We start from the raw sequence: 19,446 nt of genomic DNA on the forward strand, positions 1-19,446 counted from the left end.
TCCTGACGGACCACAAGAATCTGACCTACCTCTCTGAGGCCAAGAGATTGACACCTCGTCAGGCCAGATGGGCTCTGTTCTTGTCACGTTTTAATTACGTGGTCTCCTACCTACCCGGTTCCAAGAACATCAGAGCAGATGCCTTATCACGGCAGTACTCCGAGCTGTCCGGGGAGGAGTCGATTCCGACTTCGGTCATACCTCCGAATCAGATCCTGGCCGCCATTCGCACCAGCCTGACCTCTCCCCTGGGTGAGCAGATTTTGGCGGCTCAATCTGGTGCTCCCCCTGGGAAACCCAACGGCAGATGTTTTGTGCCTGAGGAGTTGCGCACTCGGTTGTTGCGAACCTACCATAACTCCAAGGCCGCGGGGCATCCTGGAAAGAATCAGCTGTCATGGGCTGTTTCACGTCTGTTCTGGTGGCCTTCTCTACGTTCCGACATCGCCGCATATGTAGCGGCATGCTCCGTTTGTGCCCAGAGTAAGTCCCCTCGGCACCTTCCGTTGGGCCTTTTGCAACCCATAGCCACCGGGGAGCGTCCATGGTCACACCTGGGGATGGATTTCATTGTGGACCTCCCTGCATCCCGAGGCCATACGGTCATTCTCATGATTGTGGATCGGTTTTCCAAAATGTGCCACTGTGTTCCTCTCAAGAAGTTACCCTCTGCACTAGAGTTGGCCTCGATTTTTGCCAGGGAGGTCTTCCGGTTGCACGGTTTGCCCAAGGAGATTGTGTCGGATCGGGGGAGTCAGTTTGTGTCCAGGTTCTGGCGCGCCTTTTGCTCCCAGTTGGGGATTCATCTCTCTTTCTCCTCGGCCTACCACCCTCAGTCCAATGGGGCCGCAGAACGATCCAATCAGGCCTTGCAGCAATTCCTTCGTTGCTATGTCTCCGATCACCAAGACAATTGGGTTGACCTCCTGCCTTGGGCTGAGTTTGCCAGGAACACGGCGGTGAACTCTTCCTCTAGGACGTCTCCCTTCATGGCCAATTATGGGTTCCAACCTGCCGTGTTACCGGAGGTATTCTCTCCCTAGGATATTCCGGCTGTGAAGGATCACCTTTCCGTCCTACGTGCTTCTTGGGTACAGATCCAGAGGTCCCTTGAGGTCTCTGCGCAGCGCCAGAGACTCCAGGCTGATCGCAGACGAGCGCCCGCTCCTTCCTACCAGGTCGGAGACCGCGTATGGTTGTCCACCCGCAACCTCAACCTTCGAGTGCCCACTCCCAAGCTGGCGCCTCGCTTTGTTGGTCCCTTCCGAGTGCTTCGCAGGGTAAACCCGGTAGCCTATGCCCTTGCGCTTCCTCCTGGCATGCGGATCTCCAACGTGTTTCATGTCTCCCTGTTGAAGCCACTGGTGTGTAATCGTTTCACTTCCTCGGTTCCTCGGCCTCGTCCGGTCCAAGTGGGCAATCGTGAGGAGTATGAGGTGAGCAATATCCTGGACTCACGCCTGGTCCGCGGTCGGGTGCAGTTTTTGGTCCATTGGCGTGGTTATGGTCCAGAGGAGCGTTCCTGGGTTCCCTCCGCAGATGTCCATGCTCCTGCCTTGCTCCGAGCCTTCCACGCACGCTTCCCTCAGAAACCGTTCTTTACTCCGCGGAGGAGGGGCCCTTGAGGGGGAGGTACTGTCATGGTCTTACCTTCTTGCTGTTCTCCTTCGTTTGACATGTGCAGCGGCCATCTTGGTTTCTGGGTTTCTTGTAGCCTCCCACCCTGCGGCTTCTCCTTCCCACTGGGAGGAGCTGGATGCCTAGCTCATATATATAGGAGGTCTGTGGCTTCAGTTCCTTGCTTGGTCCTCTTGTGTTCACATGCTTCTAAGACTGCTGCTGCTTCTGGTTCCTGATCCTGGCTTCGTCTGACTACCCTGCTGGTTCCTGATCCAGGCTTCGTCTGACTACCCTGCTGGTTCCTGATCCAGGCTTCGTCTGACTACCCTTCTGGTTCCTGACCTCTGGCTTCGCAAGACCCTGCTTCGGTTTAGCCATCCGTTTGGACTTTTGCCTTACAGCTTGATTTTCAATAAAGCCTTCTTATTTCCACTTATCTCTTGTTGTACGTCTGGTTCATGGTTCCATGACAACTGTGTGGTGCTGTATACTATAGGGTGCTATACTGCATACTGTAGGGTGCTGGGGTGCACTGTAACACTAGGGTGAGCCGAGCCCTGGTCTCCTTCCTGCAGAGTGGTGCCCACTTCCAGCCTAAGCCCAGCTGCCCAGAACACTGATCCTGAGCCGCTGGAGTCTTCAGAACTGGAAGTATTTACAGTCATTCACTGTACCAGATGTGTGGATTTTTTTTTTGTGTGTGTGTTGTGGTGGAGGGCGTGATTGCCTGCTAAGGTGTAGGAAGGCAGGATCCAGGGGGCCCAAGTAAATTTTTACCCAGGGTCCAATCAATATTAAAGACGGCCCTGTATGTTATTAGAGAAAAATGTATCTTTCTCCACTTATCAGACCCTTATTCTCCTCCCCTGCCTCACGCATCAATCATTCACTTTCAATTTAATGGTAAAATCCATCTTGCTAGAGGAAGAGCCGACCTTCACTGAGGTATCGGAATACAGCTGTCCCCAGTAGAAGTCAATGAAGAGGAGGGACCAACTGAAATGTGAGAGGAAGAGACACTGACAGAAGATGCTGATTGATTCAGTAAGCGTTACTGTTTCATCCTAGTGTTGGATTCACATCTACACTGCTTCTGCTTCTGTGTGCTACAGAAAGATAAGGGGCCAGGATCTCATCTACTCTGTATGCTATGTATGTCTCAACTTCCCTGTATGTTATGGATGGGAGACTCTCTGGAGCTGAACTCAGGGAAAACTAACAATTAGACAAACCTGCAGAGGGGAAAAACAGTATATACTCATTTAAAAACAATTGCATATTATGATAATTCATATAAAAATAAAAAGTAGCAATTTTTTTGCCAATTTAACAACCTGACTACTTGAAGGTTTTATTATTGTAGTCAAGGGTAATGCAAAGATAAAGTATTTGGCTTCAGGTTATATGGCGTTTCAGTCTTCCTCAGGAAGTTCAGTTTGAAAAAGAAAGTGCAATACAAATAAACAGTTGAGTGGCTTCCCTCAAAAAGTATAGTCATAGTAAAGCTTGTAAAACAAATGTATCCCTCTACATAAGAAGACCACATGTCCTTCTATTTCAACCCGCTTCAATTCATGTCTAACCCTGCTTCTATCACACTAATGGTTATATAAGTGATTTTATAAAACCCGACATTCATCAAAACTGCACCACTATGCACCACCAGATTCCAAAATCTGTGGATAACAATCAAGTATATACAGTGAAGGTGGGTTACAAAAATAAGCGTAGCCAGTTACAGCTTTTTTATGACCATCTATAAACAAGTATACACAAAATTCTTTTGATATCAAAAGCTACACAGGAGACAAAGCAATAATAAGTAATGTTCTCTCCACAATAGTGTCTTTCCAAATGTCATAAAGCTATGACAGCCAGAAAGAAGCTAAAAAAAAATACTGTGGTTCTTACCATCAAGAGTAATCCCTTCACCATTGAGGGCAGAGCCAGCTCCTGATCCATATAAAGCATTTACAGAGAGGGAATATGTTGTACCAGCATCCAGTTCTCTTAACATTGTATTAGTTACAGTTCCTCTTAGAGTAACCTCTTTGGGTTCCCCTCCTGCAGCTGGTGTGTATGTCACAAGGTACTGCAAAACTTTGCCAGGTGCTGCATCCCAGGACAACCTCAAGCTAGATGTCGTAGCATCATAAACTTTCAGATTTCTTGGCTCTCCTAATACTGTATGCAATGGGGGAAAACACAATTTGTCAGAACAACAAGAATGTATTAAAATGTATAATTTAGAGTATTTATACTTTACAATTCAACAAACAGTTTTTGAAAAGTAGCACAAAACAAGTCTTTTACCTTCCTCAGTAGCTCCATTTCCTAGTAAAGGCTTCCCTGGACCTGAGCGATATTCAGGTGTGACAGATACATGGTACTTTGTGTCTGACAAGAGATTTTGTAGTGTCACTGCTCTTTCATTTCCTGGGACTGTTACTTCTTTTCGTTCTCCCCCAGAAACAGGACGATATCCAATCCTGTACCTCAAGACATTTCCAGGAGCTGATAACCAGCCCACCTTAAAGCTATCAATGGTCTCATCGCTTACTATAAGGTTTCGAGGGGCTCCTTTCACTACAAAGTTAAAGTGAAAAAATGAAAGTTACTACCAAATCAAAAAACTGTAACTTAGTCCTAAACAGTGATCAAATCAGTGATACGCCGCTTAGAAAACCATTCACCATCATCATAATATTAAACTATGCCATTGGTTGGACTATCTGTTTAGTTGACTGCACCCATCATTGTAAGTAGATGCCTTTTAAACTATGTGGCAGGGCAAAATTGTAACACATTCCATAATAGGAGATATTTACATTAATAAATAGTTGTTTCATCAAGTATATCATAACTTAAAGTTGTTGTACCATAAACTACTTTACAAGTTTATTTTAATGAAGTATTCTAACTTCCATTCCTCCTTGGATAGTTTTTTTTTCCAAATGTACCTCATTTGCAGTTTTCTCTTATCCCCCGTGCTTCTTGGTTTGTCATGTGTCTGCCCTCCCATCATGCCTTAGAGTAGTGAGATGTGTCCTGACATCAATAGATCATGTGACACGAACCCCACCCTTTGTTCTTACAAATGACAATACCAAGTCCTAAATTACAAGGCTCCAATGCAATAACTGAATATCAGTTTTGATAAATGTTGGTATTTAAGGAAAGTGAAATAACAGTCATATCTGTTGGGCAGGACACATTTATAATAGTGGCACAACCCCTGTAATGCTAAAAAGAATGATTGCTGCCATTTCTTTTACAAACAAGCAGAACACTGATATACCAGAGATAAAGATACCTCCCAGCAAGAATTTAATAGAACATTTTCACTTGCTGACTAACCAGACTCTTTTTAGCTGTCTTTTGGTGAAGACAAGTATATTAAATTAAATAAAAACTTTTTATGAGACACCTATTATATCACAGCTTTGTTATATTTTTAGCCACCTGCTTAATCTAAAATACACAGAAATAGACAATGCCCTAAAATATCTAGACAGTTTTTTGGCCCAGAAGCTGCAGGGTTTATGAAGGTCACATAAAGGAACCATTACTTGAATAACTTGGCATGATTCCCTACATGGCAATTTATTTTAGTTTTTGACTAACGGGTATAAGATTCTTCTTAAGAAATGTTTCGTCCAGTTCATACTCTTTTTGCCTGAGTAAAAAATATTAAGATCTACATTACAATGTATTCAGTAACATTAGTTCCCCAAAGGACGCTCCCGGTATTCCCAATAGTCCTGGGATCAGACACAATAATGGGTCTCAAAAGTCCACTACTTTTTTTGTATCTGTTATGTCTCATTACTCTTACCTTCTAAAGTTGTTTCTTCCCCCTCCAACGGAGGACTCGGGCCTTCTTCATATTCTGCTAAAACTGTTACAGCATAAGTGGTCTCTGGAAGGAGATTGGAAAGAACAGTGGTGGTTGTTGTGCCTGGAACAGACAATATGATATCTTCTCCACCAACAGCCACTTTGTATTTGACAAGGTAGGATAGAACATCTTCAGCTGCTGGTGACCAGCTTACTCTGAAGCTCTTGGATGTAACTTCAGAGAATGCCAGATTCTGAGCAGGAGTTAATGCTGCAATGACACAAAAAATTCACGGTAATATGGGAACTGCAAGAAATATTCAGCGCCAGATTGTTTTTAGTGAGACTGGCATGTAAATAAAGCATCAGAAATAAAATTTCTATGGTTAAATAGTACACAGTGCAGAGTTTTCATTACTTGGTTACATATAGATAATACTGGTGTTGTATGTACATTTTAAACTTACATTTCCTTTTTATTGTTTCCAGTTCCTGTTCAATGCGAAGACAAATTGATTGGGTTAGCTCAAATGAAATTCTTTGGAAAGCATCAAAATCTTCTACTGTGTAGACATGGGTATCGGCAGGTGGGGAAGCAATTGCTTCCAGTTCACTTCTTACTGCATCTTTAACACCAACAGCAAAAATGTCCACATCTGAGTTTCTCAACTTCATAGCTGGGTCTTTAAACGCATCTGAAGACTTTCCATCAGTAATCAGTATCATGACTCTTGGGACATCTGATCTTGCGCCCTTATTCTCAACAAGCACTTTTTCCCTGACAAAAGTCATAGCCTTGCCAGTGTTAGTAGAACCCCCTCTATATGGAAATGTATTAATTGCATGAAGAATATCTTCAATTGAGTCAAACTTGTTCAATGCAAATTCTGTATATGGATCCCGGCTGTACTGTACAAGACTGATCCGGACTTTGCTGGGTGAGATGTCAAAGCTTTTCACTAGCACTTCCAGGAAGGCTCTAACTTTTGCAAAATTTGCAACTCCAATACTATAGGAGCCATCAACAAGGAGGACGACATCAGCTTTTATATCCTGACCGCCAGAACACTCTGTGAAAAACAATATCACCATATGTTATAGCTTTTGCTGAGAAGGTTAAGTCAAAAATATTGTTTTTGCAGATTTATGTTTGGAGATTTTTTTAAACAGGAAGATAAACAATCTGAGTCAATATCTTACCAACTCTTATTTTCGTTGCCTGAGTTTTTTCCAATGTTGAGATTGGCTCACTTGCTGTGAGTTCTTTCATTGCAAATACATTAATCTGGTACTCTGTATCTGGGGAAAGATCCTTCAGAGTTAGGCTTGTAGTCTGAGGGCCAACATTCAAGGCTTGTTGTTTACTTCCTGCCAACATTGGAATAAGTTGAACTCTGTAGCCTGTGATTTGGCTCGGTGAAGGCCTCCAGGTGATCTTCATGGATTTGGAAGATATTTCTTTGACCATCAAGTCTGAAGGAGGATCCACAGCTAGAATTTAAAAAGGAAATTAATAGAGTGAGGATATTTGGACTCCATGGAAATACCCACACAGATGTTCTCATGCCTACAGATGTTTACTAGGAAACTATGCAAAATACTAATGTACTGTTTTGTTTAAAAAAAATGGGTGCTACAATCATGTCTTCTTCAAATGAAATTACTTGTCAACTTTAATGGCATGATTCAATACACTAGGCTTTTGAACATTATAAGGAAAAATAAAACGTAATTACACTGTTGCTATTATGTGAATTCCATTGATTAATTATAAATTAAAATATTACAGTAACATACAGTTTTATACGCAGCTGCAAATAAATAAAAAAAAGACAGTAATGTTACTATATACAAGGACTAATATTATAATAAATATATAATGAACATTGCAGCATTAACTTTTGGAACTCCACAGATCACTAGAATAGCGTACAATACTCCTCTGTGTCTCCCAATAGCACAACTAAAGTATGTAAAAAAACAAGTGAGTCTCTCCATAAAAGTCTATCCCAAAAGACAGACCCCCCACCAATCTAACATTTGTCACCTATTTTGTATAGAGGTGGAAAAGCTTAATGGCTGTATAAAAAATGTAAAAGTGATAAATATGCAGAACTTTTACTTACCTTCTTCTCCACTAATAAGTTCACTTAGTTGATCATCAACTCCAGAGCAAACTTGAGCAATGATTTCATTCTGCACTTCGTCTATGTTATCAAAATTGGAAACACTGTAAACGTGCTTTAAAGAAGGTAAGGAGGCCATTTGTTTCAGTTCCTTTGCATCGGCTGCCTTAATTCCTAAAAGGAAGAAAATGAGAAGTTAATTACTGATTATTTCCAGTTAGGACATTTACTGTCATTCAGTGGATCCAGTAATTTTTCGTAACCAACTATCTCTGACTGTTAGTTTCCGCCATTTTTCCAATAACCTTATGTTGCAAAATAAAACAGAGAGAAATGAAGTAGGCTATATAGCATTCCTTATAGCTATAAATATTTTATTTTATAATTCTTATGCACCCCAAGGTACAATGCATTTAGTATTATATATGAGCTGGGTGGATGATATGCATAGTGTTAGTAAGAGATTATATGAAGCTGCAGTTCCTGTTTTTGACAATAAAGTTTGGACAGTATATTACTTAAAAATTGCATAATGCTATGAAAAATTAGTCTTCAGCAAAAACAGGTAGATTTGTCATTTTTACTCTGCCTCCAATTAATATCAAGTTATTGTTATGGCAATCTGACAAACTGATATGTATATAGGTTTAAGACATGCTTCACATAATAGTGTTTCCTTACCCAATGTGAATACTTCAACTCCTAAATTCTGAAGCTCCTTTGCAGGAATTTCAACTTCATCTTGGGATTTTCCATCAGTAATAATAATTGCAATTCTGGGAAATCCTTTCCTGGAGCCAGCGGATTGGACAAAGGAATTTCTTATCAAGTAATCTATGGCTTCACCTGAAATTGAATGTTGGTATTCTTAATACGGCATTGGCTGACGAAAGGCACTGCAAATTTCTTCATGCAACACTTTAACAGTGTGCTCCCATACAGTTTTAGTCACAGTACCCCCATACATTTACACAGTTTCAGTCACAATACCCTCATGTGATATTGGCCACAGCATGTGACCATGCCATGCTAGCTATAGTAGCCCTCCATACATTGTCGCCGTCCAAGAAACTATTCACCCAGTGACCACCATTGCAACCTAAAATGTTCCCTCCAAAGAAAATGTAAAACATACATTCTCTAAACAATTTAGAAGCGCTTAAAACACTGCACCTTTACTAGATCTAAGCAAAGAAACTTTGTGGCCAGTACCTGTCATTGTATTTCCTCCTTTGTAAGGTATTCTCTTAATTGCAGCCAATAACTCATTCTTCTTAAAATATTTGTTCAGGTTAAACTCTGTCCTGGTATCAGAGCTGTACTGGACAACGCCAACCCTTGTCTTGTCTTCACCAATGTCAAATGCCGAAACCAAGGAAGTCATGAAGTCAAGAATATATTTGAAGTTGGCTCTTCCCACACTCCAAGAGCCATCCACAAGAAAAACTACATCAGCAACAGCACTAATAGAACACCCTTAAATAAGATAAAATAGAAGAGTCATAAAAAACATATATGGCCAACTTTAAAGTGGTTGTCTCACAAAAAATATTCTACCTTTTTAAGGCCTTGTTCACATCACAGTTTCTCCTTTCTGTTCTCCGGCTCCGTTGAGGAGTAGGAGAACGGAAAGGACGGATTCTTTAGATAACTGAGACCTAACTGAGCGTAACAAAGCCTAAAGACCCCATAGACTATTATGGGGTCCATTTTGAGCGGAGACGAAAGTCCTGCATAGGTACAGGACTGGTTCCAGCTTTGTTAGAAAGGGAATGTCATATACATTACTATATGGTGATTAATCATGGGATAATCCCTTTAATGAATTGCCTGACCAAGGTCAAGGTTTACTCTGTAACTATGGGTAAGCAGTTATAAAAGCAGTTATAACGTTAAGCACCTTCTAATACAATTGTTAGCTATTTATCTACTTTAGATCTGCTTTATCTATGACTGTAATAACTGTAGAAATAAAAGTCTGTGCTTTTATAAGAATAAACCTAAAATTCATAGCATTGTATATTGCATTTGCTGCTCTCTTTTTGCCAGACAGTAGTACATTTTGGGAGTAAGGGCCATTTGATAATCCCAGTTTTACCCATTATTGACCTCATCATGATTCAGAATAAAACATATGAGTTTATTATTATATGATTTATTATATGATTATAAAAATATTTATTGATAGCTTATAAGCTTAGATGTTGTATCATGGAGGGGGAAATACCTCCATGATATCGCATATGATTAGAGATGAGTGAAGTTTAAAAAAATTCGATTCAGCAGCTTTGCTGAAGTTTGACAAGAAATTTCATTTGTTATGAATTAATTTGTCACGAATTGCTACGTTAAAACCCAGTCCGCTTCTCTCTTGATTGAAAAAGACCTGCCGAAGGACCTGCGCGGAGCGTGATGACATCATCGCGCTCTCAACATGATCACGTGGTGACATCATGAGTGGGCTTTTCAATCATGAGAGGAGCGGACTACCTCTGCGCGAGCAAGTGGATGAGGTGAGTGATTTTTTTTTTTTAAACCCAAAAGGCCATATTGCCCTAGTGTATTACTGGTTTTAAAGGGGTTGTCCAGCCCAGACAACCTCTTTAACTTCCGTTAGATGGGTGCACTTCCATTAAAAATGGCCCCATTGATTGGTCCCCAAGTGGATGAGGTGAGTCATTTTTTCTGCAGCCGCCATTTTAGGGAAAAAAAATTGTTGCCACAAATTGAAGTGCGAGAAAATTCAGCTTTATTTAGAATTAAATTTTTCCTAAAATTCGGAGTGAATTTCACTTCAGATGCTTCGCTCAACACTACATATGATGAAAAAGCTCAATTTTTTTTTCTATAGCATTCCATATGAATCCAATAAAAGAAAATGGCATGTCTTTGATTAAATTGGAGAGGTACAGAGATAAAGCAGGATTCCACAGAAATCTTTGTATGACCTATTACGCCTTTGCAAAACTCAAAGGCTGCATGAAGCAGTAGGGGAGTAGAGATGTTTTCATCTGAAAGTTTCATTCTTACCAAAAACTGACTTTTACACGCTCCATGTGGAGGAACCCTATTCTAAACAAAACATCCTTAGTCATCATATACTGTGGTTGTATGTTTGTTTTGGCTAATGGTCAACTATACGGTACAGTATAATATACAGTCTCACACAGTCAAAACAGTAAGGTTAAAGTGATGCTTCTTCTGACTCTTGCAGTCATATCGAGCAGGAATGAATGCCAGTTGCTTTTTATATGGATTTTCTCTTGCTGCTACAAAGTTTCTCAGTAATTCATGAAATTGGGGTTTACCCTTTACTCAGTGCAAATAAAAAATAAAGCTTTTTTTTAAAGCATTCGCAAAAAATAACAGATAGGATACAGAGAAGGACACAGGGCCACATCTGCCCTGAGGCAAGATGAGTATCTTACCTCAGGCGGCTGACAACCTGCTTCTGAGGAGTTGGCAGTTTAAGGTGGCATTCAGCCTCATATAGGCTGCAGGCCACTAAGCCTGAAGACTATGAGGCAGTGGAAAGGGGGTACTTTTGGGGGCACTATTGCTATTAAGGGGAGTCTGGGAGCACTATTGCTATGGGGAGGACTATCTTTATGACACTTTTATTTCTGCAGTATAGTGTTTATGGACATGGGGGAACACAGCGGGTACAATATTAAAGGTAGTGGCAGTATACCAATGTTGGTACAACAGGAGAGGGAGGGTGATAGAAAGGTGAGGAATCTAAGATGTTTGTGTGCCAAACTCTGCAGAGACAAGATGCAGCTGAAAGGAGTCCTCATAGGGGACCGAAAAGAAAAGGAAACATCAGAGGGGACATCACTGGATATAACAGGTATGTAGTGCTGTATTACCCTGAACCCGTGAAATTTCTATGCACATATGTTTTTAACAGTAGGGCTGGGAGAGGGGGGTTGGATTGAGAATTTGGCGCAGCAGAATAAGTATGAAAAATGTCTCCACAACTTATCCAAGTTCACAAGATGAAATCAGTATATTGCACTACATAATAATATAGGGATATCACCTTTGTATTCCCTATTCACTAGCAGGGTTATCACTGGAAGTCTATTTGTTTAATGTTTTATCACTTTTATTGCCAGCAATGTGTCAGCAGGCACTAGATAAATGCAGGGCTGACACATAATGCCTGGCCCCTTTTCAATCACTGCTAAGGGAAAAGCAATTAAAAAGATATATGTACATGGCCCTTGACCTTATCCTATTCTTTATTACCCATTTTTCCAAAGCATTTGAATGAAGTACATACGTGGTAAATCAGTGGTTACAACTTTCTTTTCTTCTGTCGTTACACGGCCTCCCGTTTGAACTTAAAAACAAAAATAGTCTTGATTAAACAATAAGTACTTAGTGTAGTCTAATCTATACACAACGGAAGTTTTAAGAGACAATCCAGTCAACATAAGACACTTATGTTATGTCTGAGGCAGGGTCTGATGGGAGTGGAGCTTGACACAAGGATTATGGGGGGCCATTTATCAAAAGTGTTACATTGGTTTTTTGGCATAAAAATGTTGCAATTGATGGCACACTGCCGATGTGGTGCACTGCCAATGTTGGCTGCCTGAGCCATTCTACACCACTTTCAGAAGTGGAGTGAGAATTTAGTTGAGTTTTCTTTGCAGATCATTTTTATGTCTCATTTATTATTTGCAACTTTGTAAAAAGTTGCAAAAAAGTCGCAGTTCCACGCGAGGCATCTCTAGGCATACTTTTCCTGAAGTGGGGGCAACCACATTGCACATCAGCTACATTTATTATTACTGTGTGCCATTTTCATAGCAACTACAATCTTTCATAGCAACTAACCTCAAAAACACCTACAATGATATATTCCCCCCTGTATCTGTAAACTACTCAGAGATACAAGAAAACAGAAATAGTGGGAGACAATGTCTCCATATTCTTGTGCAGATCCAGTGTTGTCACTCAAACTGAATAACTGTCTTTTTATTTTAAATAACTTTATTTTCTATTAATTAAAATATTTCCCATAAAGGAAATGTCCTGGATCAGAAAATGTTGGCTGTTTATTCCAAAAACAGCACCACTCCTGTCCACAGGTGCATGTGGTATTGCAGCTTTGCCCCTTTGACTCCAGTCGGGAAGGCTGCAATACCAGACACAACCCATGGACAGTGGTGGTGCTGTTTTTTTTAGAGAAAGCAGCCATGTTTTCTAATCCTGGACACCCCCTTTAAAAACAAGCACTAGTTCTAATACCTTTTTGCCTATTTGCCTGCCAGTATCCCATCAAACAATCTTATAATTTTTCTTGTTACCTTGTACAAAATCTTGCAAAACTTAAGGCACCCATTACACATTAGACTAACGTCAGGAGTAGTCAATCATCTAATCTGTATTTGATGTTCGCCTGACATTTATTCAACCTACATCAGGGAAAAATGATCAGACTTGTTGAACTTCAACATGCTGATCCTTTCATTCTGAAGGTAGATGACTGGCAGTATTTCCCTTCTCCCCATTCAGAACGCATGCACCTCTCAGCCAAAGCAAGCCTGCATGAGGAATAGCTGTGGCCAAAACAAGTGTTTGACCAAAAGGTCCTGAATGTGTATAGCCAATATTAGGCTGCATGTATACCTACAGATTTTGGTCAGGCTTTTCGAGAAAAGAGCAAAAGTAATATCTATTCTTTAGGGGATATTCCTGAACAAAAAGATTTGTCCGACTGAAAATCAGTTCTAAAAGCCCCATTTAGACAAACAAAACAATCACACAACTTTCAGCAGCAAATCTGCCATGTGTGAATGCACCCATATACAGTGCTTTCTTGAGTCTTATGATTCACACCTGATTTTGACATCTAAAAGTGCATAACAAACCTGCTTAAAGCCTACACATGTACTGAAAAAAATACAAAATTGCCAATATGCCTATACATATGGACCACATTCTATATGGTTCATTAATCAAAAGAATATTGCAATCAAATAATTGATTAGGAAACCTTGGCATCAATACCATCTGCTGAACACAGTTGGCATAAGGGGGGAAGAAAGTAAAAACAGGTAATTTCAAGCATGCAGGGGTTGTAGAAAGGCAATGTTTGTGAGTTATTACCATGAATTTCTCTAAAACCTCAAAATCTTTAAAACCTATACAGTATATAACCTCAAAGACTCTGCATCTGATCTCACGTGTATAAACATATGACATATGCAAGACTATGCTGCAACGTAACCTCCACCAACTTTTTTCCATTATAGTCAAGGGTTGGATGTATTTAATGTTTATTACAGTGGATACAATAATTGCATAAAATTGATCATAACAAGGCTCAAACAATACATTCCATATTGATTGTGTAGTGCCATCTGTGGATGTCACGTTGGACATTTGTAATCATTCCGATGATGAAACTCAGCTGAGTACTTACTTGTAAGTTGGCCAAACACAGGTAAACTTTCCTCCACTTCATCATACGAAAGTATGGTGACAGCATATTCAACATCTGTTATAAGTTCTGTTAGCACAGTTTGGGTTGCGGAAGCTGGAAGATCCAATTCTTTTGCAGGACCATCTGGTAAGCATTAAACAAAGTAAATTTAAGACATTTATTAAAAGACAGAGCCCGAATTCTCTGTTTAATATTAGCAACTATGTTACTTCATTATCTCCTCATTCCAAAATAGTTTAGTATGTCATATGTGAATGGCTGTTGATCACAAAATAAAAACAAAAGAATATTAAAAAGTTATGTTCGAATCAGGGTGAGACTGAGCGTGATCTTGACTCAATGACCTATGCATTAAAGAAGCACTCTTTTACATGTATTTTTTACCACCACCATTATTCTAGCAGTGTAATTCTAGCAGTGTAGTCTAGTCTAGCAGTGTAATTTAAATTATTTCCCCCCACCAGTATTCTAGCAGTGTAATTCTAGTAGTGTAGTCTAGTCCTGCAGTGTAATTTATATTATTTCCCCCCACCAGTATTCTAGCAGTGTGATTCTAGCATTGTAGTCTAGTCTAGCAGTGTAATTCTAGTAGTGTCGTCTAGTCTAGCAGTGTAATTTATATTATTTCCCCCACCAGTATTCTAGCAGTGTAATTCTAGTAGTGTCGTCTAGTCTAGCAGTGTAATTTATATTATTTCCCCCACCAGTATTCTAGCAGTGTAATTCTAGTAGTGTCGTCTAGTCTAGCAGTGTAATTTATATTATTTTCCCCCACCAGTATTCTAGCAGTGTGATTCTAGCATTGTAGTCTAGTCTAGCAGTGTAATTCTAGTAGTGTCGTCTAGTCTAGCAGTGTAATTTATATTATTTCCCCCACCAGTATTCTAGCAGTGTAATTCTAGTAGTGTCGTCTAGTCTAGCAGTGTAATTTATATTATTTCCCCCACCAGTATTCTAGCAGTGTAATTCTAGTAGTGTAGTCTAGTCTAGCAGTGTAATTTATATTATTTCCCCCACCAGTATTCTAGCAGTGTAATTCTAGTAGTGTCGTCTAGTCTAGCAGTGTAATTCTAGTAGTGTCGTCTAGTCTAGCAGTGTAAATTATATTATTTCCCCCACCAGTATTCTAGCAGTGTAATTCTAGTAGTGTCGTCTAGTCTAGCAGTGTAATTTATATTATTTCCCCCACCAGTATTCTAGCAGTGTAATTCTAGTAGTGTCGTCTAGTCTAGCAGTGTAATTCTAGTAGTGTAGTCTAGTCTAGCAGTGTAATTTATATTATTTCCCCCACCAGTATTCTAGCAGTGTAATTCTAGTAGTGTCGTCTAGTCTAGCAGTGTAATTTATATTATTTCCCCCACCAGTATTCTAGCAGTGTAATTCTAGTAGTGTAGTCTAGTCTAGCAGTGTAATTTATATTATTTTCCACCACCAGTATTCTAGCAGTGTAATTCTAGCATTGTAGTCAATTTATATTATTTTCCCCCACCAGTATTCTAGCAGTGTAATTCTAGTAGTGTAGTCTAGTCCAGCAGTGTAATTTATATTATTTTCCACCACCAGTATTCTAGCAGTGTAATTCTAGCATTGTAGTCAATTTATATTATTTTCCCTCACCAGTATTCTAGCAGTGTAATTCTAGTAGTGTAGTCTAGTCTAGCAGTGTAATTTATATTATTTTCCGCCACCAGTATTCTAGCAGTGTAATTCTAGTAGTGTCGTCTAGTCTAGCAGTGTAATTTATATTATTTCCCCCACCAGTATTCTAGCAGTGTAATTCTAGTAGTGTCGTCTAGTCTAGCAGTGTAGTTTATATTATTCCCCCCACCAGTATTCTAGCAGTGTAATTCTAGTAGTGTAGTCTAGTCTAGCAGTGTAATTTATATTATTTTCCCCCACCAGTATTCTAGCAGTGTAATTCTAGTAGTGTAGTCTAGTCCAGCAGTGTAATTTATATTATTTTCCACCACCAGTATTCTAGCAGTGTAATTCTAGCATTGTAGTCAATTTATATTATTTTCCCCCACCAGTATTCTAGCAGTGTAATTCTAGTAGTGTAGTCTAGTCCAGCAGTGTAATTTATATTATTTTCCACCACCAGTATTCTAGCAGTGTAATTCTAGCATTGTAGTCAATTTATATTATTTTCCCTCACCAGTATTCTAGCAGTGTAATTCTAGTAGTGTAGTCTAGTCTAGCAGTGTAATTTATATTATTTTCCGCCACCAGTATTCTAGCAGTGTAATTCTAGTAGTGTCGTCTAGTCTAGCAGTGTAATTTATATTATTTCCCCCACCAGTATTCTAGCAGTGTAATTCTAGTAGTGTCGTCTAGTCTAGCAGTGTAGTTTATATTATTCCCCCCACCATTATTCTAGCAGTGTAATTCTAGCAGTGTAGTCTAGTCTAGCAGTGTAATTTAAATTATTTCCCCCCACCAGTATTCTAGCAGTGTAATTCTAGTAGTGTAGTCTAGTCCTGCAGTGTAATTTATATTATTTCCCCCCACCAGTATTCTAGCAGTGTGATTCTAGCATTGTAGTCTAGTCTAGCAGTGTAATTCTAGTAGTGTCGTCTAGTCTAGCAGTGTAATTTATATTATTTCCCCCACCAGTATTCTAGCAGTGTAATTCTAGTAGTGTCGTCTAGTCTAGCAGTGTAATTTATATTATTTCCCCCACCAGTATTCTAGCAGTGTAATTCTAGTAGTGTCGTCTAGTCTAGCAGTGTAATTTATATTATTTTCCCCCACCAGTATTCTAGCAGTGTGATTCTAGCATTGTAGTCTAGTCTAGCAGTGTAATTCTAGTAGTGTCGTCTAGTCTAGCAGTGTAATTTATATTATTTCCCCCACCAGTATTCTAGCAGTGTAATTCTAGTAGTGTCGTCTAGTCTAGCAGTGTAATTTATATTATTTCCCCCACCAGTATTCTAGCAGTGTAATTCTAGTAGTGTAGTCTAGTCTAGCAGTGTAATTTATATTATTTCCCCCACCAGTATTCTAGCAGTGTAATTCTAGTAGTGTCGTCTAGTCTAGCAGTGTAATTCTAGTAGTGTCGTCTAGTCTAGCAGTGTAAATTATATTATTTCCCCCACCAGTATTCTAGCAGTGTAATTCTAGTAGTGTAGTCTAGTCTAGCAGTGTAATTTATATTATTTCCCCCACCAGTATTCTAGCAGTGTAATTCTAGTAGTGTCGTCTAGTCTAGCAGTGTAATTCTAGTAGTGTAGTCTAGTCTAGCAGTGTAATTTATATTATTTCCCCCACCAGTATTCTAGCAGTGTAATTCTAGTAGTGTCGTCTAGTCTAGCAGTGTAATTATATTATTTCCCCCACCAGTATTCTAGCAGTGTAATTCTAGTAGTGTAGTCTAGTGTAGCAGTGTAATTTATATTATTTTCCACCACCAGTATTCTAGCAGTGTAATTCTAGCATTGTAGTCAATTTATATTATTTTCCCCCACCAGTATTCTAGCAGTGTAATTCTAGTAGTGTAGTCTAGTCCAGCAGTGTAATTTATATTATTTTCCACCACCAGTATTCTAGCAGTGTAATTCTAGCATTGTAGTCAATTTATATTATTTTCCCTCACCAGTATTCTAGCAGTGTAATTCTAGTAGTGTAGTCTAGTCTAGCAGTGTAATTTATATTATTTTCCGCCACCAGTATTCTAGCAGTGTAATTCTAGTAGTGTCGTCTAGTCTAGCAGTGTAATTTATATTATTTCCCCCACCAGTATTCTAGCAGTGTAATTCTAGTAGTGTCGTCTAGTCTAGCAGTGTAGTTTATATTATTCCCCCCACCAGTATTCTAGCAGTGTAATTCTAGTAGTGTAGTCTAGTCTAGCAGTGTAATTTATATTATTTTCCCCCACCAGTATTCTAGCAGTGTAATTCTAGTAGTGTAGTCTAGTCCAGCAGTGTAATTTATATTATTTTCCACCACCAGTATTCTAGCAGTGTAATTCTAGCATTGTAGTCAATTTATATTATTTTCCCCCACCAGTATTCTAGCAGTGTAATTCTAGTAGTGTAGTCTAGTCCAGCAGTGTAATTTATATTATTTTCCACCACCAGTATTCTAGCAGTGTAATTCTAGCATTGTAGTCAATTTATATTATTTTCCCTCACCAGTATTCTAGCAGTGTAATTCTAGTAGTGTAGTCTAGTCTAGCAGTGTAATTTATATTATTTTCCGCCACCAGTATTCTAGCAGTGTAATTCTAGTAGTGTCGTCTAGTCTAGCAGTGTAATTTATATTATTTCCCCCACCAGTATTCTAGCAGTGTAATTCTAGTAGTGTCGTCTAGTCTAGCAGTGTAGTTTATATTATTCCCCCCACCAGTATTCTAGCAGTGTAATTCTAGTAGTGTAGTCTAGTCTAGCAGTGTAATTTATATTATTTTCCCCCACCAGTATTCTAGCAGTGTAATTCTAGTAGTGTCGTCTAGTCTAGCAGTGTAATTTATATTATTTCCCCCACCAGTATTCTAGCAGTGTAATTCTAGTAGTGTCGTCTAGTCTAGCCGTGTAGTTTATATTATTTCCCCCACCAGTATTCTAGCAGTGTAATTCTAGTAGTGTAGTCTAGTCTAGCAGTGTAATTTATATAATTTTCCACCACCAGTATTCTAGCAGTGTAATTCTAGCATTGCATTCAATTTATATTATTTCCCCCCACCAGTATTCTAGCAGTGTAATTCTAGTAGTGTAGTCTAGTCCAGCAGTGTAATTTATATTATTTCCCCCCACCAGTATTCTACCAGTGTAATTCTAGTAGTGTAGTCTAGTCCTGCAGTGTAATTTATATTATTTTCCACCACCAGTATTCTAGCAGTGTAATTCTAGCATTGTAGTCTAGTCTAGCAGTGTAATTTATATTATTATGCACCACCAGTATTCTAGCAGTGTAATTCTAGCAGTGATTTATATTATTTATCACCACAAGTATTCTAGCAGTGTAATTAGTTTCACCCTAATGTAGTTGCATCAATACATTTTGAACCTTTTCATTATGGGAAACAGGTTAAGTGACCTAAAGTCTGACCAGCAGCCAAGAGCTGTTCTAATGTGAAAACAGAACTCAATCTGTCCTTTCTGGCTGACTTCCTGTGGACTACAGGAGGATATCATGATTCCCCAATCAAATCACTCCTGGCAGCTCTCAGGCCCCTACCCACCCTCCATGTTCCTCTGCATATTCTGTTGAAGACATAATGTCTTCCCTATCTCAAGGACCAGCAGTGCAGATATATAGTAGGTGAGTGTATACAGTGATTAGCTGCAGTCATATAACCTTACACTGCCTGTACTATCTGTATGTGCTGACTCTCCAGTGTAGTTCTATGAGATGCAGCTTCACACTGGTCTCCTACCTCCTACATGTAAAAGCTGACAGGAGAGAGAG

General features: G+C 39.5%; 1 protein-coding gene across 5 annotated transcripts in view; it reads right to left on the minus strand.

The window, feature by feature from the left end:
- The window catches only part of COL12A1 (collagen type XII alpha 1 chain), a 165,569-nt gene that overhangs the window by 122,177 nt on the left and 23,946 nt on the right, over positions 1–19,446 (minus strand). For 3 of the 5 annotated variants that reach the window (XM_044288838.1, XM_044288839.1, XM_044288841.1), the window contains exons 4-13: positions 14,020–14,163; positions 11,869–11,928; positions 8,796–9,059; positions 8,265–8,429; positions 7,584–7,757; positions 6,658–6,948; positions 5,925–6,527; positions 5,456–5,728; positions 3,934–4,206; positions 3,532–3,804 (exon numbers count right to left, since the gene is read on the minus strand). The exons of the other annotated variants lie outside the window; for them this stretch is intronic. In XM_044288838.1, coding sequence (XP_044144773.1) covers positions 3,532–3,804; positions 3,934–4,206; positions 5,456–5,728; positions 5,925–6,527; positions 6,658–6,948; positions 7,584–7,757; positions 8,265–8,429; positions 8,796–9,059; positions 11,869–11,928; positions 14,020–14,163 — 2,520 coding nt within the window. The remainder of the gene's footprint in view (positions 1–3,531; positions 3,805–3,933; positions 4,207–5,455; positions 5,729–5,924; positions 6,528–6,657; positions 6,949–7,583; positions 7,758–8,264; positions 8,430–8,795; positions 9,060–11,868; positions 11,929–14,019; positions 14,164–19,446) is intronic. 5 annotated transcript variants of the gene reach the window in all.

The sequence above is a fragment of the Bufo gargarizans genome, chromosome 4 (assembly GCF_014858855.1).
Source record: "Bufo gargarizans isolate SCDJY-AF-19 chromosome 4, ASM1485885v1, whole genome shotgun sequence".
NCBI classification, from domain to species: Eukaryota; Metazoa; Chordata; class Amphibia; order Anura; family Bufonidae; genus Bufo; species Bufo gargarizans.